This window comes from Uranotaenia lowii, chromosome 2, assembly GCF_029784155.1.
Source record: "Uranotaenia lowii strain MFRU-FL chromosome 2, ASM2978415v1, whole genome shotgun sequence".
Classification (NCBI taxonomy): Eukaryota; Metazoa; Arthropoda; class Insecta; order Diptera; family Culicidae; genus Uranotaenia; species Uranotaenia lowii.
In genome coordinates, this window is record NC_073692.1 from 98,014,423 (window position 1) to 98,040,332 (window position 25,910).

Sequence of the window (25,910 nt, forward strand, 5' to 3'; positions counted from 1 at the left end):
ATAATTTCATACAAATTGGTCCGATCCCCCAAATTTAGCACTGAACTTTGTGCTAGACCTAGGATTTATTTTAGCTTGCAACTTATAATATCTTCATAAGTCGGCAGATTTAGGCACTCTTAGTGTCCATTAACTAACCTTCAATAGATCGAAGGCTTTTGAAGTTATCATTTATTTTTTCTTTCCTTTGCAATTAAATATTGAAAAAAATTAAGAAACATATTTCAACGCTTTTACGAATAAATATTTCCTAGTATTTTTTTTTCTAAACAATATTAACATGATCGCACAAATAAACTTCGAATAAAATTTATGTGTGCAGTTTTGCAAACCTTATCTGCTTATATGGGCCTTTTAGATTCACTACCTTTTTTTTGGAATAAATGGATCGATTTCATAACCAAATCACATTATTTATTTAGTTTTAAAGCATTTTAAGTAAATTAAGCATTAATTTTTAGATTATACTTTGATTTTTTTTCCAGGATTTTCATCTTTAAGGATGGTTCACCCCTTAAACCCATTATATGTACTTTGATTTATTTCATGTAGCTAACCATAAACTTTCGTGACGTCACAACGCTTTGCAAAACCCTACTGAAGAAAAATAGTCACGAAACTGAATCGCTCTAAAATAAATTTAATTCAACATTTGAAAAAATCAAAAAACAGCGATTTGTTGATTGTAATAAATCGATACTTTTCACGATTTCTTTCGCTTATATTTTGATAACTTTTACTTCACTAAAATACTTTTGATTTTATATTGTAGCGCAGGGGTGAGCAACCCGCGGCCCGCGGGCCGCATGTGGCCCGCGAGACCCTTTTGTGCGGCCCGCGACGCTTTTTCAATTTTTTATGCCTGTATTTGTTTTAACAATGGATAGTTAGGAAAAGTTCAGATTGTTAGCTTAATCCTGATATTTTAAGCGTTTATTATAGTCTTGAAGGCTAAAATGGAATACTGTTGGTTGGCATAACATTATATTAGAGTGTTATTTTTATTCAGCATACTTTTTTCCTTATTATCTAACTTCTAACACTTTGAGAGCCATTGAAGTGAGTCGGAAGAACAGTAAAAAATCGGAACCTACACATGATCAAAGGAATTTTGAAGCCCGTTTAGTGAAGTCATTATTTCATTTCAAGCAAAAATAAAATTGAATGATAAAAAATACGCTCAGCAGATATTTTTTTAAAATTATTCTATCCAATTCGGCAAAAAGGGTTGTTCTGTTAGCATTCAAATTCTGGCAAAAAAAATTAACCAACAACTTGTGAAATAATTTTCATATTTCAATATTGACGAAAATAACGACAATTAAATAATAAAGCCTGGGAGAACGATTGGTTTTCAACATGAATCAACCGGCATCAAAGTTACCCACAAAAATTATTAGTTCTTAACTTATCTGAAATTCTGTGATTCCACCCAAAATATCTTTGACGATTATTTGTGATGCTTTTTTCAGAAATTTAATAGCAAATTTATCGCAAACATCGATAAATTGAGTTATTTCACTTATAATTCGCAATCCACATTACCAGAGTCAAAATATAGCTTAAGAAATCCTATCGCAATGATATCTACATAAAAAAGATTGAAAATAATAAAAATGTGGATAAAAATTCTAAAATCAAAAATGTAGTTTTGAAGATAGTTGCTTAAAAATATGGGAAATTGAACATTTTTCTGTGATTTCGACAACCTTGTTCAACATCTGAATGCAATGATCCAATACAGAACTTCAATTTAAATCGGGTTTTTAAAAGTTTGTAGAAAACAAATATAAGCTTTGAGGACAAATTTTAATGGTGAAAAAAAATCACAGAATGTCAAATAGCGATTTAACAAACTCTTAGTTTTTACTGTGGTAAGCTCCAGAAGATTTTCAAATGGATGTGATGACTAATAGTATCATCGTTTTAAACAAGAATGTTGTAACAACGAATATTCGCCAAGAAGTACCTACTATTAAAAAATTAAGAGGATTTAAAAATGACAAACATTTAGCGAGGTACCTTTTCAATATCGGGTATTTAAAAAAAACCGTGTTGAATTACTGTTTTTGAACACGTGAATTCTATTTATCTTTCCTTTTTCAAATTTGTTTTCGCCAAAAATTTGTAGTTATGAAAAATGATGTGAAGCTCTGATAATTATCACAAAAAAAATATTTTAGGTGCGGCCCGCCGACAATATTTCAATTTTAAATTGGCCCGTTGGTTCAAAAGGTTGCTCATCCCTGTTGTAGCGTATTAAATTCTGAACTTAGAGGTATTATTTTTTTCAATGTGCGATATGTACCTACTGTAAAATCTGCAAACAATTTACCAAAAAAATTATTTTGCAAAAGTTGTGACGTCACGCTGGAATGGGTCAATTTAATTTTAGAAAACGGAAAAAGAGAAAAAAAATATTTACACATGTTTTATATGATTTTCAAAATCAATTTTTTTGTTGTTGGAAAAAGTGGTTATTTTGACAACTTTTACAAAATAATTAATTAAAATATATGGATGAATTTGTTATGAAATACGTACGTTTTGAAACCAAAAAAACTGCTTTGTTTTGTAGAAAAAAGAATTTGTTTATATCCAATGTAGTTGGTTTGAAAAGCGAACAAAAAAAGTCGCAAATGAGTGAATTCACGTCACGAAAAAAGGGAACTTTTCAATTTTACGAGAAAACTTTGACATTTAAAAAAAAAATAAAATCTTCTTTGAAAATGATAAGGCGATTCAAAAACACTAACATTTGTGAAAATTGGTTGGAATCTAGCTGAGTTACAACAGCGCGAGTGAATTCACGTCACAAAATTTTATTTTTTGTTAAATTTTATATGGAAAATATGCTCTGAAAGCTGTTTGACCCTCCAGGTGGTCGAATTTTTACAAATCCAACATAATTTAGTTGATTTTTCAATAAGTTTGTTATATTCAAATAAAAACACAAAAAAAATGAAAAAAAATTAAATTTTGGATTTGGAAATTATTTTTTGGATTTCAAGATTATGTGATTTTGTATTTGGAATACTGGATTTTGTAATTTCAGGATTTAGATATTGAGATTTGGTATATAGGTTAAATATTTCTATTTTACAGATTTTAGGATTTTGAATGTTTGGTTTGGGGATTTAACAATTTGGAATTTTGAGTTTCAAATTATAGATTATTTAATTTTTTTCTTAAAGACATACACCGTCTTAGCCGATTTAGGTTTTTACAGACTGTATAAATGACGTGGACAACTTAAAATTAACATTTAAAATCCAGTATCGAGTTGGGAATCGAACCCATGCCAGCGATTACCGTCTTACCACGTTAACCACTTGACCATCGAGACGTTAATTTTGAGACTTTTTATTTTAACGAAATTGTATTTTAGGATTTATTATTTTGTGCTTTTGTAATTTTGGTTTTTGAGATATTGGATTTTGTGATTTCGGAATTTAAATATTGAGATTTTGGTTTTTGATTTTGAAATTTCAAAGAGATTTTGGAATTTTCGTTTGTTTTGAGATATAAAATTTAACTTTTTTTGGATTTATTGAATTTAGTATTATTAATTTTGGATTATGGGATTTTGGGTTTTGTGATTTTGGGTTTTGTGATTTAAGATTTGGACTTAAGAATTAGGATTTTTGACTTCAAAATTTTGGAATTTTTGATTTCGAGAAAAAATTATTTTGGTTTTAACGCATTCGGTTTGTGCGTTTAGAATTTGAGATTTTTGGCTTTGGGATATTCGATTTTTGGATCTAGATATTGAGATTTTGCTTTTAAGGTTTTCGATTTTGAAGTAAGAGATTTTGGTGTTTATATTTAAACTAGCTGATTTTACCCGGCCTTGCTCGGGCCCATTTTAAATAACAACAAATATGAATCATTTGACTTCTGAAAATTTCAGAAGCTTTGAATTCATCTTTATTTGAAATTTTGCCCTAATTTAGTCCCGTAATTCTTTTTATTTATTCAATTAGAGACACTTTACCATGAATATGGCATTCGTGTTCGAAAATACTTAAAAATAGCTCGACCTAATTCAAATTTTGTTCCACGCTTCAATTTTTTCGATGAATAACATAATCGCTGTTTCTTTTGATGACCCGTCGCTCAGGATTTCACAGATGTTAGGCCATGTGAAGTTTGTAAGTTTTGTTAGTTTTTCCTAGTTCTGATTGGGCTTATTTACAATGTTTATCGTTTTTATATTTTTAAAAATCTAATAGTTGCTAAAAGAAATTTAGAATAATTTCCCTCCAATGCTTATTCATCCTATCACGAAAAAAAATTCAAACAATAATGGTTAAGGAAGCTTGAATTGATTGAACTTTTTTTATCTTTAATTGATAACGATGTTTTTTATTATCTTTTCCATGAGCTATCTAATTAAAATCCACTATCTTAAGCTTGTAAACATATGCGAACGACCTCTTTTGAAGATTATCAAACTTTTCAAGATGGATAATCTGCCTGTAGAATGGTATATTCAATTTTAATTTACTTAGAAATTCCTAATAAAACTTTTGCTGAAACCTTGTTGAAAACTTACTCTGCACGTTTTCAATTTTATGTGGCTTTTTCGCTGTTTAATTTCACACTGTTTTATGATTATTTTATTTACATGTTGAAATTTCCACTAATAGTTTTTCGCAGTTATCAAAACACACATAATCTCGGAACCGAAATCGCCCAATTTATAATTTTATGGAAAATATGTTATTTAAGTTATATTTCAATTTTTCTATTCTTTGACACAACCATCTTATTAAATATGATAAGTGATCAAATCGATAGAAATCTTTTTTTCAATTCGCAGTAATAAACGTTTTAATTTTTCTCATAATTGGATGGTTGAACTGACCACATTGATGATCATCAATAACTCATAAGTTATAAATTGGGCTATGAAGTTTAATTGTACAAAACTAAAAATGCCAGACTAAATTTCAATTAAGTTTCATGCGATGGATTTGGTTTTAACTTTTTCCAGAATTTTTTTTTTTTTTTTTTTTTTTCATGCGGCAGCTTTATGAGAAATCACACGGCCCTTTTGAGGCCAAAATTTTTCACCGCGGGGGAAAGCTAGGTAAATGAAATGGGAAGGATTGGGAGGAGACCGCAATACACCGGGCGGATTAAGAATGTGTCTCATTTAAACTCCGGTTGCTCTCTGACAAGTCAAACCCTGGCGAACCAGGGCTGGGCTTACCAATTAGCTGTATTGCGAGCGAGGGTATTTTATATCGGTTGAATAATGTGTAACACTGTGTCATGTGAAGTGAGCAACAAATAGTAGCTTTAGAGGGCTGAGGTTTGTCGGGATAGTATTATTGTGTCGTGTGAAGTGAGCCTTTGTAAGGCCGAGTTTTGTTTTCACAGTGAGTAGTATTGTGTCATGTGAAGTGAGCAACAAATAGTAGCCTTTGTAGGGCTGAGGTTTGTTGTCACAATGAATAGTATTGTGTTATGTGAACAACAAATAGTAGCCTTTGTAGGGCTGAGGTTTGTTGTCACAATGAAAAGTATTGTGTCATGTGAAGTGAGCAACAAATAGTAGCCTTTGTAAGGACGAGTTTTGTTTTCACAGTGAGTAGTATTGTGTCATGTGAAGTGAGCAACAAATAGTAGCCACTGTAGGGCTGAGGTTTGTTGCCACAATGAATAGTATTGTGTTATGTGAACAACAAATAGTAGCCTTTGTAGGGCTGAGGTTTGTTGCCACAGTGAGTAGTATTGTGTTGTGTGGAGTGAGCAACAAATAGTAGCCACTGTAGGGCTGAGGTTTGTTGTCACAGTGAATAGTATTATGTTGGACCCTACCTGTCACCTAACCTTACTCGATTCAAGAACTTTGAGCCTATGATTGTTTTCGCTTGAGATTAGCATAGATTGGCTAATAAAAGATATTTCCAAATATGTAATTATATTAACAACTTGGATACCATAAAACCGAATCTCCATTAAAAGGTGTTTATCACTGGCAGCACTTGTAAAAATTCTACTTACACAAAGAATTTAAAAAAAAACTGATTAATAACCGAATAGGATCATACTACTAATGATAATGCTGTTCTTCTAAAGCCTCATCGCTAACTTTGAACAACTTCTCAGAGCAACTTTCCTCAATCTGTTTCAGTTGAAATGAATTACATTCCTATTTTTGATTCCCGATATTATTTTCCTGGACTACCTTTTTATTATTGTTTTTTCCAAATCGTACCATCTTTCTTCGACTTCCTTAATTGAATTTCAAACCTAACCGAACAATAGTCAAATCTAGCAAAAAGCGTTGAAATGAGAAAGAATTATTGTTAACAGGAAACTGTCCAAAAAGCATTCTGATCCAATGAGCCTCTAGTTCTTGTAAAATGCTTGGTTTAAGAATAAGCCTTCGAAATTCATAAACCGCAAATGCACACTTACTAGAGCATTGGGGACGCGAATACTACAACCTTTACCTTGCCTAGTAACACATTGAGTTATTAATTCGTGACTCCTTGAAGCTTAGGATACGGGGACACATCTGGACTTCTTAAAAAAGGACCTGAAATATACAAAACTTTATTAAACAAATTGGATGAATAATTATATCAGGTCAAACAATCAATACTGATCGGACCATATTGAACACTGGTAAGACGTTAGTTTAAAGCCGTGGGGCCAACACGTAGGTTCCGTTTCACTGGTGTTCATCAGTGATCCGTTCGTGCTCGCAAGATCTGGTGTGATATTTTCACTATTCGATATTTTAAGATCTTGCGCGACAAGGCATACCCATTTATATCAGAGTGATATAAATGAGCCTCTTACCATGCCCACGGGGTTTTAACTTTTTCCAGAAAATGCACGTTTATTGTCTAGTCCCCCGTTAAAATTCCAACTCCGCTATGGAAGCGTTGAAATTGCAGCCTTCAGCTTATGAAGCTGATCAAAATGGTTGGTTCCTAAAAGCTGGAACCATTGGTTTCAGCAAACAGTCCAAATAGTTATTCAGCTGAAGAAGTCAATTCAGTATGAAGATTAATCATTGCATCCACACTTTACGCGCTACATATTCCTGTAGACTTTCAACGCCCCCAGGGACCACATTGAAAACCACCACTGTTCTAATCAATTTACTCCGAACAGGCAATTAAGAGTATTTTTTCATCCCAAAAGTAGACTTGCTATTTCATCCAAGAATCACGTGCATGTAACCTGTGCTACGAACAGTAGAAGAAATAAAAAAGCCCGCCAAAATTTTGCTATCAAATTTTTAATCATCAGCAGGCTTCGATTTGCTTTCCAGTGAACGTGAACTTTGAATGGTCGTTTCTAATGCCCAGCCCATGGTGATGTTGACAACAACCTCGCCAAGGGGAAAAAAGTCGGTCGACAAAATGGGTGCCATGACTTTTGGTTTGTGGGAAAAAAACGAAAGTTCTATGGGAGGGTCCCTTTTCTCAGGTGGGAGGGGCTCGAAACTATTACTAAAATTTTCCCATGGTCCAAACACATAACTGTACCAAATTTCAGGCTGATCGGTTAAGCGGTGTGGATTTGTATAAGGTGCATACAAACATATATAGTCCAACTCATCTATATATATATATATCAGATTTTAGAAATTTTGGTATTTTGAATGATGAGAGTTTTACTTCTGGGGTTCTGTATTTAATATTTTAGAGTTTAGGATTTGCAATTTTAAAATTTGGACTTCGATATTTTAGGAGTTCTGATTTTGGCATTTTTATTCAATGATTTTAGTATTAACGATTTTGTATTTAAGGATTTGGAATTTTAAGATTTAAGATTTTGATATTTTGGATTTGGATGTTTTGGAATGTTGTTTTCAATAATTTCGGGATCTGAGTATTAAGATTTTGGTTAAAGATTTTGGATTTTCAATTCAGGGATTTCGGAATTTTAGTATTGAGATATGTAATTAAATTTTGAATTTAGAGGTTTTGGATTTAGGACCTGAGAGTTTAGAATTTTCGAGTTTTGTGCTTTCAGGGGTTGAAATTGTAATTTTTTTTTTGAAATTTCAAAATGCGATTTCGGGTTTGTGATTTTGGTTTTTGATATGTTCAATTTTTTTGTTAGAATTCTGGTATTTAGGATCCCGGGATTTGGATCATCAATTTGGAATTTGGGCTTTTATAGTTTGTAAGTTGTTTAAATTTTAGATTCTGAGATTTTATTGTTTTAATTTTTAAATTAGTTATTTAAAATTTTAAAATTTGAGGATCTTAAATTTTTTTTTCTTTATTTCAGAGGTTTTCAGCTACAGGCTGGTTCGCCTCTATCTTAAACTTTTGTATTTTGATTTTTTTTAACTCAGAAGTCAAAATTACTCGCGAGAATGTTGATCCTTGATTAAAAACCTTCATTTTCAACACCTTTATTATATTCTACATTTGTTTCCAAAACAGTACACAATTTTTTAAAGGAATTTTAACCTATACAACGCAGATCTCAGAAAAGAGAGCTTAGTCAAATAAGTTCTTGAATTCTGTATACCTCGAAAAAATGTGAATTTTGTTATCTTGTCTTTTCGATTCATTCATTGAACAAAGTAATTTAGAAATTAGGAGATGACTTTTACTAGATTCACACTTATGTAGGTACACGTAAACAGCGAAAAATAACTAAGGCAGTAGTGTAAAAAAGCAATTAAGAGCAACTTACCGAGCGAGTTGATGATGTCCTGAAAGATGTTGGTGGCATGGTCCTTCAGGTCGTAACATCGGCAGAACGAAATCAGTAGCTCCGGTTGAATGGTCATTTTGTGGAGCACCTCCAGTGCCAACGAGCGCTGCCAGGCGGGTTTGTCCGGGTCCAAAAATTTCACAATTAAGGAAAGGAATATTTCACATTCCGTCACCAGCAAGCTGTGGTACTTTTGTATCAGAATGGCGACAACCCTGAGCAGCCGCATGCTGATGGGAAAGTACGGTTTGTCGTGCGGTGCCGTCGATTGTGCATTCTGAGGGGCCATCGTTCGATACTTTATGTTAGGTGAGAACAACTTAATGACTAGGGCACAGACACGCTCCTTCAGGAGGAACGAGAACTCGGGGTTCTTGTAAAACACCGACGTATACTGAGTGAGAACTGACTCGAGCAGTTCTAGGCCAAATGTGCGGGTCATTTCGGTCATCCCCAGCAGCCAGTAAGGTTGATCTGCATTGACCAGCTGGACCAAATCTTGGAACAGCAAATAGGCATCGGCAGCACAAGGCCTCAAGCCCTTGGGGGCTACTCCGGTTGCAAGTTTGAGTTCTTCCAAATTAACTTCTCGCTTCTCGTCCTGATTGGCTTCGGCTTCCGTTTCTTCGGCCACAACCCGTTCGAATACGAGCGAAACCAGCTGCCGCACAGTGGCCCCGGCCGTGTTGATTGTGGTCGAATCCTTGGTAAAGTGTAACCGGAAACATAGGACCAACGTTTTGGCCAGCGTTTCCCCGTGGACGACCGTATTCGTCGTGAGCAGCAACGTGACACTCTGGAGCACTTTCACTTCCTCGGTTCCATTCTCCATCAGCATCCAGAGGGTGTCGGTGATGTAACGAGCGCCTTTCTGGTCCACCACCTGCTGGGTAATCAACCGCTGAATCATGCCGAGGCAAAATTTGATAATTTTCACATCTTTCGATTCGCATCCCTGCACCAGGGGGTACAGAATCTGGTTGACCACATAATACACCGGCGTTTGGGGATTTGCGGCTGCTGTTTTCAGCTTCAAAATTGCCTCTTCGCATGACTGTAATAGAGATAGAGAGAACGAAAAACAGAGAAGCATAATTAGGTCGGTGCATTGTTACAACAATCGTTCGGTAGGTACTAAATTAGCATATGATAGAAGCCCTCTTACTCTCGTTTCATAAAGTGCGAAAATGCTTCCTATAAACTGAGCCCCACGCGTACAGAGAGAGCTACATACAGAGGTCGGACCGTTACGGTGGCTGGGTTCGGTTAAATATGCAACCGAACGAAAGAGGTTGCTTTTTCTGGGTTTCCAGTGCCAATTGTATAATTTAAATTTATTCTAGCCTCTGCAAGCGGAGTATGAGTTGATAACAATAATTCATTTGAACCAGTGCAGATGCTACACTTTTCGTTTGGCGCTTTAATTTTAGAAACTTCTAAAACGCCGGTCACGTGATTTTCAACTCATTAAGACCCTCAGAAGTATGCAAAATAAAAATTCTTTTACTGTACCCAAACAACATACAATCGAATTCTTGATGCGAAATTGTTATAAGGAAATACTATAAGGAAATATTTTTTGTAAAAATCTTGGCCACCCATGCTCTAAAGAGTGATACGGTCAAAATTTGGTAAATATCAACTTGACGTATTTCTTTCAATTTTGCATTTAAAAAACCTGACCACCCCTCATTTTGAAGGTGTGTGTGAGTAGAATGTTGCTCCTATTTTGATTTTGGAATTCATTCTTCAGTTGTCAAAATGCCCTCCGAGGTAGAAGAGCAGCGTATCAAAATTTTGCTAGCGCATCGCGAAAATCCGAGCTACTCGCACGCAAAGCTGGCAAAATCACTAAGTTGCCAAATCAACCGTTACAAATGTAATTAAAGTGTTTGGGGAACGTTTGTCGACAGCCAGGATCGGGGGGAAATCGAAAATCGGAAGCCGCTGAGACGACAAAGAGAGTTGCCGGTAGTTTCAAGAGAAACCCTAACCTCTCTCTCCGAGATGGCGCAAATAAGCTGGGTGTATCGTCTACAACTGTGCATCGAGCCAAGAAACGAGCCGGACTATCGACTTACAAGAAGGTAGTGACTCCAAATCGCGAAGATAAACATAATACGACGGCCAAAGCGCGATCTCGGAGGCTGTACACGACGATGCCGACGAAGTTTGACTGCGTGGTAATGGACGACGAAACCTACGTCAAAGCCGACTACAAGCACCTTCCGGGACAGGAGTTTTATACGGCAAAAGGAAGGGGAAAGGTAGCAGATATTTTCAAGCACATGAAATTGTCAAAGTTCGCGAAGAAATATCTAGTTTGCCAAGCCATCTGTACCTGTGGCTTGAAAAGCAGCATTTTCATATTTTTTTGAATAAACGTCTGCTGCCTTTCCTGAAGAAACACTGTTGTTCCGTACTATTTTGGCTGGATTTGGCATCTTGCCATTACGATAAAAAGGCCATGGAGTGGTAAGCCGCCAACAACGTACAGGTGGTTCCCAAGGACAAGAATCCTCCCAACACGCCGGAGCTCCGCCCAATTGAAAAATACTGGGCTTTTGTCAAGCGGAACCTAAAGAAGACTAAAACAACTGCTAAGGACGAGTAGCAGTTCAAGGAAAACTGGCTTTCTGCGGCGAAGAAGGTGGACAAGTTGGCTGTACAAAATCTGATGGCAGGGAGGTAATCGTAAGGCCCGGCAATTCGGATTTGGAAAAGCGGAAGCCTAACTGAATATTTTTCCTGAATTTTATACTAATTGAACTAGAAAAAGAAATTTAATTTCGATTTTTTAAATAAAGGATTTCGCCTTTTTACACGCATTTTTCCTTGACCAAATTTTGACCATATCACCCTTTATTTGAGTCACATTACAAGGTTTCAAAAACTATAAATCGGTTGAGAAATAAATAAACATTCGAGGTCTGATTAGGGAGTTTTTTTTCCTGGGTTTTCAGAGTGCGTCCACAAACAAAATAATGATGCCAATTTCAAGAACTCATTGAAAGTCCCGGAATATTTTTTTTGTTAAAATGCACTTGAATAAAGTTACAAAATCATTCCCTAAAGTAGCGCGCTAGATGTTTGGGGTGAGGTCACTATTTTCTAAATGCTGCTTATCGAATTTCCAGTACGCTCTCTATGAAGCTTTTCCTTATATGCCGGTATACACACTTTAAAAATACAAAACATACTTTATCGTAATGTAAATAAACGATTAACCTCAAACGTGGAACATGCTGCTGTTTCTGCTGCCGGCTTCAAACTTTGAAAAGTTCCGAACCAAAAACACGATACCGGCGCCCTTTTGCATGAATAATAAATATTCTCAATTTCAAAGTTAGCCATGTGTGAAATATTTAAGCCATTGCTGCTGCCGGCTCCCGATTGCTAACTCTCGACTTGGCAAGCATGGCTTTACTCATTCCCGGCTAGGTTCCGGATTAGTTGGTCATTCAGCAAGTTCATCTACTGGCATGTTCCAGCAGTTCGGTTCTTCTTGAAATCCCTGTCACTGACGGAGTGGAATGACGCGAGGATAAGAGGCAAAAGGTGACCCAGTAGAATACACCTATTTACCGGGCTCTCTACTTTTGCACCTGAGACACAGAGAACAGAGCTTTTCGGGCTGTGAAGCCCGAGGGGATGCTGTACTGATTTCGGGGGACATTTGCCTCTAACATGGTAACTTTTTTCTTCCTGCTTAATTTGCAACACAAATGTTCTATGCTATTGGAACACCATTTTCGACACATCTCAGTTTGAATTAGATTAATTTTTAATGATTCAATTTTCCATCCATTACAAGCTAGGTTACCGATGTTTTATGGCAGTCGTTAACATTATGTTTTCATGTTCATATCAGAATGCTACACTTTGTAGTGAAAACTAAAAGTTTTATGGTAATATTCTTTAAAAAAAAAGGAAAATATTTTTTTCCAAAATGAACCCTTTGGACATTTTATTTAAGATTTCTGTTAGTTTTGAACCAGTCTAAACAAAATTCCACCTCTTGTGGTAGATGCCTAGACACCATGAAAGGCAGAAGGAGGCTCTTAACGATATTCGCTAGTAGCACTTGCAGCAGCATCTGATCCGGTTGATAAATAACACGACAACGTGTTCTAAGCCTTCCTTTCCCAAGCTACTACCTTCTGATGCTGGCTGCTGGCTGATGCTGCTTTAACTCCATATGATGCATATTATGAAATAGCTGTAGCATACCATAACAAGAACTTCTCAATGAATTCGCTGACTGACTTCTTCCTAAGGGGTTTGGTCTAGCCATGCTTGGGTTGGGTTGGACGTACGGCTGTACGGCAAAAGAAGGGAACGGATGTTGCCGGATAACATACTCAGGTACTTGCACAACACATTTGGAATCGAGAGAAGCAAATTGGAAGGCTCATTTTGGCACTGATGGAGAATGCCATTTTGGGTACAGTGGGCCAGATTTTGTTGATGGTACTAACAAGTGTTTTAACTGATCCAACGAGCTGGGACTAATAGGTTATTTTAAAGAAAAAAAAACAAAGCTTGAAAATTTGATAATTTTCAGGTACGAAATGTACCAAGACAGAATCATAAGATTTGATTTAAATAATACACATTATATAAAGGATTATAATATAATCACTGACCATATATGTTGGATATTTTTTCCAGCGGTACGCAATGTCGATTCCAGAGTGTGCATCGGTCGCTTTTGATGAAATGCTATCCCAATTGGAAAGAGTCACCCAGCTTTCAAGGAAAAATAGGCAATTTCCTTCAGGGATATTTTTTGTAAAATTTTGCAAGGCTCGCAATACCGAGGATAGGTGGCAAAAATAGACAGAAAACGATCGGATTTTTGTTCTAAGTGTTATGTCAGTGTGATCAGTGATATAAGATATAATATTGCTCGTATTGATGAGGGTGGCCAGCAAGTTTCTATTTTCAAATTCTCAGTTTACCCGATTGAGATTTTATATATTTTCCTGTTTAAAAATACCCAAATAATAACGTTTATTGGGCTTTTTTACCAAAAAGAAAATATATTTTAAAAATTGAACTTAAAGGCGCGTGAAGACTTAAAATATATTCCGATTACGATGACATTTGTTCATGTTTCCAAAAAACTAAAAATAAAGTATTGGCAGATCGAAATGTAAAAGACACATTCCACGGAGCAAAAAAGGGGAAGAGATCTTATGACACTTTCAAAATTTCAGGTTAAATTTCCGACTGAAAATTAGTTTTTTTTGTCCTTATATTGAATGTTTCGCACTGTTTTCGGAAATTTGAAATAATAATCATGAACGATGAATTTAGTATTGAACTACTAATCCATAAATCAGAAATTTATTTTGAGCTTGGTTTCAGAATTTGAATTTTAATATTACTTTCTAATGCTTAAACTACTGATTGTGTTGAATTTGATTTTTATTAAGTATTCTGCAGGATTTGGCATATATTCTGACTAAATTCTGAATCTCAATACCACAAAAATTTAGTTTCTTGTTCCACCTTTTGTACATTCATTTATGAAAGAAATTACACGGTACCAAACCAATTTCAATTTTCGTTGCCTGCATTTTTCCCTGCTTGGCTTTATGAATTCTAGATTCTCAAGAGTTTAATATTGAATCAATGAATAAAAACTATTTTCGAAACCATATAAGTTGCGTTCCTCGAGAGTTTGCTTCTTGTTAGATTTTTGAACTAGTTTTTCTATAGTTTTTAGTTTTTGATAATTACAGTGTGTATAGTACATACATATTTATAACAAAACCCAAGAAGAATTTACTAAAAAAAGGCAAAAATAGACAAATTCGACTAAATTTAAAAAAAAATGACCAAATTGACAATTTTGACAACACTGACAATTTGACAAAAAAAAAATGGCAAAATATAGGCGAAATTGACTAAATTCACAAATTGACCAAAATTACAATTATGACAACATTGACAATATTGCGAAATTTGATAACATTGGCAAAATTGACAAAATGGAAAATTTCATAAAATTGAAAAAAAAAAAATGAGAAAATTGAAAATCAAGCTATTTGAAAAAGTTAACAAAATTGTCAAAAAATTACGAAGTTACGAACTCTTATAATGGACAAAATTGATAACAGTGACAAAAAAGACCTTATCGAGAAAATTGACAAAATCGACAAACAAAAAATGACAAAAGCAACATAAATGATATGAAATAAAGTTTGTAATTGTTTTGCAAATAATACGACATTTTTCTCATTATTTTATTAATTTTTGTCTTTTGTCATATTTGTCACTTTTGTCATTTTTGTCATTTTTGTCATTTTTGTCATTTTTGTCATTTTTGTCATTTTTGTCATTTTTGTCATTTTTGTCATTTTTGTCATTTTTGTCATTTTTGTCATTTTTGTCATTTTTGTCATTTTTGTCATTTTTGTCATTTTTGTCATTTTTGTCATTTTTGTCATTTCTGTCTTTCGTTTCATTTTTGTCATTTTTGCAATTTTTGTCATTTTTGTCATTTTTGTCATTTTTGTCATTTTTGTCATTTTTGTCATTTTTGTCATTTTTGTCATTTTTGTCATTTTTGTCATTTTTGTCATTTTGTATTTTTTGTCATTTTTGTCTTTTTTTTCCTTTTGGTCATTTTTGTAATTTTTTTCATTTTTGTCATTTTTGTCTTTTGTGTCGTTTCTGTCTTTCGTTTAATTTTTGTCATTTTTGTAATTTTTGTAATTATTCGCAGTTTTCATTTCTCATTTCTCATTAACCTTTTCTTTCTTCTTTATTTAACTTTATTTTCTCCTTATGTCTCATTTCGTATTTCTCCTTTCGTATTTCTCATTTCTCATTTCTTATTTCTCATTTTTCATTTTCCATTTCTTATTTTTCATTTCCCTTTTTTTTCCTTATTGTTCTGATTTCTATGTCGTTTTTGTCCTGTGTGTAATTTTTGTCGTTTTTTGTCATTTTTGTGGTTTCTGCAAATTTTGTGATTTTTGTAATTTTTGTCATTTTTCGCAGTTGTCATTTCGAATTTCTCATTCATCTTTTCTTATTTCTCATTTCACTTTTTTATTACTTATTTCTTATTTCTCATTTCTCATTTCGCAATTCTCATTTCTCCTTTCTTATTTTTCATTTCTCATTTCTCATTTTTCATTTCTCAATTTTCATTTCTCTTTTCTAGTTTCTCATTCCTCATTTTTCATTCCTCATAATTACAGTGTGTATAGTACATACATATTTATAACAAAACCCAAGAAGAATTTACTAAAAAAGGCAAAAATAGACAAATTCGACTAAATTTTAAAAAAAATGACCAAATTGACAATTTTGACAACACTGACAATTTGACAAAAAAAAAATGGCAAAAAATAGGCGAAATTGACTAAATTCACAAATTGACCAAAATTACAATTATGACAACATTGACAATATTGCGAAATTTGATAACATTGGCAAAATTGACAAAATGGAAAATTTCATAAAATTGAAAAAAAAAAATGAGAAAATTGAAAATCAAGCTATTTGAAAAAGTTAACAAAATTGTCAAAAAATTACGAAGTTACGAACTCTTATAATGGACAAAATTGATAACAGTGACAAAAAAGACCTTATCGAGAAAATTGACAAAATCGACAAACAAAAAATGACAAAAGCAACATAAATGATATGAAATAAAGTTTGTAATTGTTTTGCAAATAATACGACATTTTTCTCATTATTTTATTAATTTTTGTCTTTTGTCATATTTGTCACTTTTGTCATTTTTGTCATTTTTGTCATTTTTGTCATTTTTGTCATTTTTGTCATTTTTGTCATTTTTGTCATTTTTGTCATTTTTGTCATTTTTGTCATTTTTGTCATTTTTGTCATTTTTGTCATTTCTGTCTTTCGTTTCATTTTTGTCATTTTTGCAATTTTTGTCATTTTTGTCATTTTTGTCATTTTTGTCATTTTTGTCATTTTTGTCATTTTTGTCATTTTGTATTTTTTGTCATTTTTGTCATTTTTGTCTTTTTTTTCCTTTTGGTCATTTTTGTAATTTTTTTCATTTTTGTCATTTTTGTCTTTTGTGTCGTTTCTGTCTTTCGTTTAATTTTTGTCATTTTTGTAATTTTTGTAATTATTCGCAGTTTTCATTTCTCATTTCTCATTAACCTTTTCTTTCTTCTTTATTTAACTTTATTTTCTCCTTATGTCTCATTTCGTATTTCTCCTTTCGTATTTCTCATTTCTCATTTCTTATTTCTCATTTTTCATTTTCCATTTCTTATTTTTCATTTCCCTTTTTTTTCCTTATTGTTCTGATTTCTATGTCGATTTGTCCTGTGTGTAATTTTTGTCGTTTTTTGTCATTTTTGTGGTTTCTGCAAATTTTGTGATTTTTGTAATTTTTGTCATTTTTCGCAGTTGTCATTTCGAATTTCTCATTCATCTTTTCTTATTTCTCATTTCACTTTTTTATTACTTATTTCTTATTTCTCATTTCTCATTTCGCAATTCTCATTTCTCCTTTCTTATTTTTCATTTCTCATTTCTCATTTTTCATTTCTCAATTTTCATTTCTCTTTTCTAGTTTCTCATTCCTCATTTTTCATTCCTCGTTTCTCGTTTCTCATTTCGTTATTATCATTTATCATTTCTCATTTCTCGTTTCTCGTTTCTCGTTTCTCATTTCTCGTTTCTCGTTTCTTGTTTCTCATTTCCTAATTATCATTTATAATTTATCATTTATCATTTCTTATTTCTCATTTCTCATTTCTCATTGATTTCATTAGAATTTTAATTTTTGAAAGAAGTAATGATGCCTTCCGTAAACTTTATTCATAACCACCGAAAATGAAAAAAAAATACTAAAAAAAAAATCATTTGCCATTATGTAGGTATTAAATTTTTCTTTACGTCTTTGATAATAAGACCTCTGTAAATCTTTCCATTAAAATAAGTTGATCTACAGGTGAGCTGAATTGCGTGATTGCATTACTTATATCGCTTTCACTACCTTTTGTTGACAATTCATCTTTATTTGTTTACAAATTCATTCGATTTTTTTTATTGGACTCTTTAAAATTGTATCCGGTACATTTTAAATATTTCCGTTAAATTTCTGCCCATTTTTGCGGGTGTAATATACTTAAAAGCATAACTCAAATGTTTGAAATTTAAGAATGAAACTAAATTTGACATAACTGAACATACAGTGAGGGGCAAAATAAAGTGTCCAAATTATTTTTTTTTCATTTATTTTATTTTTGTGTTTAAAATTCAACGAAAACACATCGTAATCATTTTTAAAATATTATTTATTATGTTCTTTTCAAGTTTTGTTAATGTTGCACTGGTTAAATAGAATTTTTTTTTCTGATAGAGTTAATTTTCTAAAAAAAAAAAACAGGGGCAAAATAAGGTGTCCAACTTAAAAATCAATATAATTTCGATAAGTTATCCTGTATAATTTTGAAGAAAAGGCGTACAAATCACGTACAGTGGGATGTACATCTCTTCGTCTAATTCTAAATGTAAACTTAAAAAAAAATTAAACCAATTATTTTTGAATTTATCACTTAGAAAATTTGAAAAGGCGGCCTTTTAGATCTTTTACAAATTGCCTCAGATAAAATGGCAACCGAAAAAAAATAAACAACAATGAAAATAGAAAAAGACTTTTTTTAATTACAAAGCGGTAAAAATGTGATAATAAAATTTACAAACACTAGAAAAATGACAGAAAAAATGTCAAAGATGTCAACATTGAAAAAAGACAACTCAATCAAGACAAAACTAGCATACTGGCACAAATTGAAACAATATATAAACAAAAATGTGTCAAAATTGACAAAAACATGAATAAAATACAAATAAGACAAAATATTGCAGAAATGACAAAATCACAGAATGTAAAAAATGACAAAACCCACAGATATGACAAAAAAAGGAAAAAAATTACAAAACATTATGAAAAAATTACGAAAATTTTGTTACTTATGTTACTTATGTATGTGATTTTTCCATTGTTGTCATTTTATTTGTTTGAATTGTAATCATATTTGTTTTTTTTTCATTTTAGCATTTTTTTGTCATTTTTGTGAGTTTTTTGACGTTTCCGTCATTTGCGTATGTAATTTTTCAATTGTTGTCATTTTAAATGTTCGATTTTTTCGTCATTTTCGCCTATTTTTCATTTAAGCATTTTTTTGTCAATTTCACCATTTCTGCATTTTTGTGAATTTTTTTGACGTTTTCGTCATTTGCGCAATTTTTCGAAGTTCCTCATAACTGCCTTTTTTTCGTTTTGATATTTTTTGATATTTTTCTCTTATTTTTAAATATTATTGTTTTGGTCACTCTTTATCATCTTACGTTTCTTGACTTTGTTATTTCTGCATACATATTTTCTTATTTTTGAATTTTTGTAAAGTTGGTAATATCTGTTTTAATTTTTTTTTGTTCATTTTTCATCAAAAATATATTTTCAGTTAGAGTAATTCTGACCAATATTTAGGTTTTCAACTCACTAAATTAAGAATGTAGAGCTAACCACATCTAATAAAAGTATTTGTTATAAATTAATACTAATCAACTCCGTTGAAATTACACAAAATACAAAATTCTGCCTGTAGATCTATGATTCCAATTACACAGGGTGGAGAAAATAAGGATTTGATGTAAAGAAAATTTGAATCCACGATCATTGTCTAATATGAATAAACGTCCAAAATGTGAGCCCATTATTATGTGAATAACCTCTCGAGTGTCATCGATTGATTCGACTGAAAGTTTAACTGGATTTTGATATCATCCTTTCATCGCCACCTCGATACAGAATATTGATTATTATCAATGCAAGCCAGTCCTCAGCTTGGAGCCTGATACGAAAGCATCACACTTTTAGTGCGGCACCAGTCGTGTGCACAATTAAATTCGATCCTCATCTCTACCCTTCTGTCAACGCCTAATTCACCCCAAAAGTTCCGGCACGGTAGCTTTGCTACTCCACAATATAAAAATGGCACTCTTGCCGTTCGAAAAATTGCCAGCCAAGCTAAATTTACGGCGCAAACATGTCACCGCCATCAATTTAGTGCGTTTCTATTTCCCGAAACCCGGGCCCTCCTAAAAGCAGCAGCAGCAACAACCCCGTTCGACAGATTAAACATTTAAACGAACCGGAACCGCTTCTCGCCTGGTTATTCGGAAGAAGCAACATCAGCAATATCAGAAAAACGGCGCGACTTTAGTTAAGAATTTCCACATTTTGTTTTACCGGGATAGAGGAAGGGAAAAGGGGAATCAGGAGGCTGCCGGGTTTCCATTTTCCCGAAGCTGTGATCCAAAAACGGAGAAATTCACGCGCCAAGCAACTCGTGAGTGTCACCGGTTTCGAACTGGGTCGCGTCACTACTAGCTACCCACCCCGGTGCCAATCTTAAATTAGTGCAGTACTTCTGTATGCATGAGGCGGAAAGTATTTCCGCAAAGGGAAAAAATGAATATAAAAATTATTTGAACCGAGAATTTTTCTATGAACACCAACCCGGCACATCGGAAGAGAAATAAGATTTAAAATGTTTCGGGGAGAGAGTTCAGTCGGTCTTGAAGTCGGGTGTTGCTTTCCCTGTTTTGCTAGAGCAGTTCAATCGAATTAATAAGTTATTAAAGGGTGATACGGTCAAAATTTGGTCAATATCAACTTGACGTATTTCTTTAAATTTTGCATTTATAAAATCTGAACACCTCTCATTTTGAAGGTGTGTGTGGGTGTAAAATGTTGCTCCTATTTTGATTTTGGAATTCACTCTTCAGTTGTCAAAATGCCGTCCAAGAAAGAAGAGCAGCGTATCAAAATTTTGCTCGCGGATCGCGAAAATCCGAGCTACTCGCATGCAAAGCTGACAAAATTGCTAAAAGTTGCCAAATCAACCGTTACAAATGTAATTAAAGTGTTTGGGGAACGTTTGTCGACAGCCAGGAAGTCTGGATCGGGGGGAAATTGAAAACCGTAAGCCGCTGAGACGACAAAGAGAGTTGACGGTAGTTTCAAGCAAAATCCTAACCACTCTCTCCGAGATGCCGCAAATAAGCTGGGTGTATCGTCTACAACCGTGCATCGAGCCAAAAAACGAGCCGGACTGTCGACTTACGAGAAGCTAGTGACTCCAAATCGCGATAATAAACAAAATACGACGGCCAAAGCGCGATCCCGGAGGCTGTACACGACGATGCTGACGAAGTTTGACTGCGTGGTAATGGACGACGAAACCTACGTCAAAGCCGACTACAAGCAGCTTCCGGGATAGGAGTATTACCTTTTCCTTTTTTTAAAATGAAGATTCCCATACGAACTTCATGATAAATGTGACACAAAACTATATATTGATTTTCCTTGAAATTAGTTTTCATGTAAATTTTTTTACCATGAGATCATTCATATTTTTGAGGTCAAAATTTGCGTAAAACATAACAGAACTTGTATAATTTTTAAATTATGATCATCGAATTAAGTACTCTATATACACTGCCGGCCAAAAGTTTGGGATCATCCGCCAAAAAACATGCAAATTTTGATCGTTCATATCTCAGCCGCCTTAGGATATATTGCAAATCTTCCGATCTCATTCGAAAGATAATGAGCCATAGCTATTTCAGTGGTATTTTGCCAAGAAAAAAATGTTTTAGTTTTCTCCCAAAACTTAACCTAAAGTTAGAACATTTTTAAAAATCGCACTCAATATTTAAAGCCGATCATCTCGGGATAGGGTGGACCAATTTTCAAAATTTGAGTTGCAATAGAATCTTTATTCTTTACTTCTCAAAACACAATTAAACAAAATTGTGCCAAAATTTTATCATGTACTTTTAATTAATAAAATAAGCACTTAAGTTATCGTCCAAAAGTTTAAGATTACCACTTAGTATGGTTTCGGCCAAAAGTTTGGGATCATTCTTTTAAAAACATGCAAATTATCTCATTCATATCTTTCTCATCTAACATCGTATTGCAGATCTGAAGAGTTCATTTGGAAGCTTAGAAATTGTTGATTTTACATAAATTCATTCAAAAACTATATTTGAAATTGAAAATCATAAAAAAAAATTACCTGGAATTAATTGTTTTATAAAAGTTCACACTTATGATTCTGAATTTTTTATGATTATTACTTTAAAATATAATTTTTGAATGAATTTATGAAAAAACAACTAATCCTAAGCTTCCAAATGAACCTTTCAGATCTGCAACACGATGTTAGATGAGAACGATTTGAATGAGAAAAATCTTGCATGTTTTTTAAAGAATGATCCCAAACTTTTGACCGATACACCATACTAAGGGGTGATCCCAAATTTTTGGACGATAACTTAAGTGTCTATTTTATTCATTAAAAGTACATGATTAAATTTTTGCAATTTTTTTATTGTGTTTTGAGAAGTAAACAATAAGGATCCTAATGCAACTCAAATTTTGAAATTTGGTCCACCCTATCCCGAGATGATCGGCTTTGAGTATTGAGTGCGATTTTTTGAAAATGTTCTAACTTAAGGTTAAGTTTAAAGTTCAAAACTAGAACATTACTTCTGGGCAAAATACCTCCGAAATAGCGATGGCTCATTATTTTTCAAATGAGATCAGAAGATTTGCAGTTTGTCCTAAGACGGCTGAGATATGAACGATCAAAATTTGCATGTTTTTTAGCGGGTGATCCCAAACTTTTGGCCGGCAGTGTAGAAATTACAAGATGTTAAATTTTGTTTAAATAATTAGAAAAAAATTGGTTATGTCTTTTGAAAATGTTCGTAATTGAAAATGTATACCACGGTATCTTTGTCACCTTTGAAAAGAAAAAAATCAGCATCTCCGAAAATTTGCCAAATTATAGGGGAGACTTTCTTCTATCCAACGCACTATCCAGGAAAAAAATCGATCGGGAGGTCTAGAACAACTTTTTTTTTTGAAGATTTGAAACGAAATACACAAGCAAAGTTTTCGCTTATAAAATCTTTTCTGAGAACTTTGAAGAAGTGAGAACGAGTGATGTATGACGAGTGATGTATGACTTTTAACAACCAACATTATAAACAAAACGAGAGAAGTGATAAATAGATCAAAAAAAAAAAAATTAAAATAATATAAATGATCTAAATTTGACTGAAAATTACTTTAACGAGTAGGGGAGATGGGGGCATAATGGCCACCTTAAGGAAAACGGTTATTTAACCATAGAAAATAGCTATAATATGGAGGTTACATTATTGTTTCGTGTTCAGACACTTGAAAAGCCTATTCCCTAACGGGCTGAAACGTGAAAAACTAGATGAAAACGTTAAAAAATGAATTTTAAAATATTTTGCCAAAAGCTGAAAACCAGCCACTGTGGAGGCATAATGAGAACCCCCCCTGAGGCAGTATGAGCACCATTAATCAGAGCAAGATGTGCGTTTTTGCCGGGGAATCTAGCAGCGAATTCAATTCGATGAAGTCAGGTGAGTCGTAGATTCATCAAACAAAGCAATAACAAAATAATCTAGGTCTGTTTGTAGAATACAAACAATTCACGCACGCTCATACATTAAGTGCTTTGTTCGGAGGATGATGCTGCTAGTCGTATAATGTAACAATAAAAAAATCGATCATGAATTGTGAATGGAAAAAAATCACCTCGAACAGAAATCGAACTCTAGTCTTTTGATTACCTCTCCGACACCTTACCAATAGGCTAAATTGTCGGATGAAAACTAGTCAAGGTGTGGCGCTATAAATCAATTTTAATTCGCTGCTAGATTCTACGGCAGAAAATGCTCATTATGCCTCGATAATATGGTGCTCTATATGCCCCTAGTCAACAAATTTAAGTAAAAACGTGTTTTAAAATTGATAAAAGTGAAAAATCAAAAAAAAATTTGATGGTAAACATTGAGAAACAATGTGTACATCATGTTGCAGTGCGTACATTATAGATCAAAGTGATTTTAAGATCATAAAAGCTTATTTCGTGATGCTCAAAAATTATAATATTTTCGTTACTTGAGAACATAGCCGTTTTTTAAATATCTCTGTAAAGATGATAAGGAGATTCCTTTTTTTGTGAAAAATTAATACTATAGAAAGTACGGAACAAATCCTCATGAAAATTTATTTAAGAAAATACGCACTTTCGTAGAAAAGCGTAGTTCTCATTATGCCTTGGGTGCTCGTTATGCCCTCATCTCCCCTAATAGTTTTTTTGTAGAAATAAATGAAAAAAAGTTGAAAAAAAACAGTTCGATTTTAGCAACATCCAATTTTAGCAACATAAAATTTTCGAACATGTTGCCAAAATCGAACGGGGCCTGTACTGATTGTTTGATAATTCTCACTTTCTTCTTAACGGTCTGTAGTCTGTAGTAAGCATTCTCTTAGATTTATAGAAAAAGTTCTGGTTCTACAAAGGACCTGCGCGTTTTCATTTCGAAAATCATATTGAAATAAGAATTTAAAGAAACGATGAAATGCTTTTCACAGTTTATCAAACACGTTGTAACAACCTACGGTGATGTATATAGAAAAAAAATAGTATGCCTAAAGATGTTGAGAGGAAACAAGTTTCATGAAAACATCAAAATAAAGCATTTCTTTCATAATAAAAAAGGTTTCTCGCAAAATAGATTGTTAAAGATTTTATTGGAATTTTCTTCATTAAACTCAAAAATACATTCTGTCTTCGATAGAAATGATCGTAGAGAATATTTTTTTATAACCGTGCTCTTGTTAATTTGCTACAGTGATGCCAGTTAATTTTAGGGCTTATTCTAGATAATTTTTATTGTTAATTTTCAAATTTTCTTCGAAATTTAACATTTTTGCCAAGTTTTTTTTTTAAATCAAAACCATTGCTATCAAAATTTTTCAAGTTCATATATAATTTTGAAGGAATCATAAGTTAAGATCATTTAAGAACAAATCTCAGCTCAAAAATGTTAAATTTGAAGCTCTTAGGAAAAAAAATAATAGTTATAACTTGAAAAAATTGTCCGAGTATTTGTTCAAATTTTTTTCCTGAATAGTGCGTTGGATAGAGGAAAGTTTCCTATATAATGTGACAAATTTTCAGAGATGTCAATTTTACTTTCTTGAAATTGTTCTAAAAAAGACACCGTGATACAAACTAGAAACCTCGAAGTATGAAACAAATAAAATTGAATGTGAAAACCAACTAAAAAATGATATTAAACAGATACATCACATGTCTCTTGCTGCACGATTTCAAACACTTTTTTTTTCGTTTTCAGCTGAAAATTTTGTGAAATCAATCAATATATATAAATGGATTCCTGTCTGTCTGTCTGTCTGTCTGTTTGTTCCCTATAGACTCGGAAACTACTGAGCCGATTTACGTGAAACTTGGCAGAGAGGGGTACTGGAAGCCGGGGAAGGTTTCTATTATGGTTTGAGATCCCTCCCTCTCTCATGAAGAGGGAGAGGGGCCTCCCAAACAAAAGATAATTTTTTGCATAACTCGAGAACCAATCAAGCAAATGGTATCAAATGTGGCATGAGGTGGTATTTGGGAACAAGGAATATTTCTATGAATATTAGGCACCCCTCCCTCCTCTCAGTGGGGAGGTAGGAAGGGGGGAGGAGGGAGGGCAACCTTACAATTTTTCATAGAACTTGAAAACTAATCAAGATATTGAAACTAAATTTGTCATGGGAAGGTATTTGGATACGAAAAATATTTCAATGATTATTTCAGACCCCTCCCTCTTTCCAGTAGAAAGGGAGAGGGGGCTTCTTTCATAATTTATTACATAACTCAAAAACTAATAAAGCAAATAGAACCAAATTTGGCATGGGAGGCTTTTGGATACGAAAAATATTTCTACGATTATTTGAGACCCCTCCGTCTTTACAGTAGGGGTATATAAAGGGGGGAGGAGGCCTCTTTTATAATTTTTTACATAACCAAAAACTAACTAAGCAAATGGAACAAATTTGGCATAAGCGGGTATTTGGGAACGTGATATATTCTAATGATTGTTTGAGACCCCTTCCTTCTTCCAGCTGGGAAAAAGTAAAGAGGGAGGGGAATTCCATACAATCTTTACTACATAACTCGAAAACTACAACAGCAAATGGAACCAAATTTGGCATGGAACGATATTTGGGTACGAGAAATGCTTCTATGAATATTTGGTATCCCTCAATCCTTCAAACAGGTGGATGAAAAGGGGGAGGAGGGGTCTCC

The 25,910-nt window shown here is 33.3% G+C and overlaps 1 protein-coding gene across 1 annotated transcript in view; it reads right to left on the reverse strand.

Annotated features, from left to right (window-relative positions):
- Positions 1-25,910, reverse strand: part of LOC129743990 (protein MON2 homolog) — a 73,382-nt gene that overhangs the window by 15,592 nt on the left and 31,880 nt on the right. Inside the window, exon 2 of the mRNA XM_055736256.1 lies at positions 8,677-9,751. Coding sequence (XP_055592231.1) covers positions 8,677-9,751 — 1,075 coding nt within the window. The remainder of the gene's footprint in view (positions 1-8,676; positions 9,752-25,910) is intronic.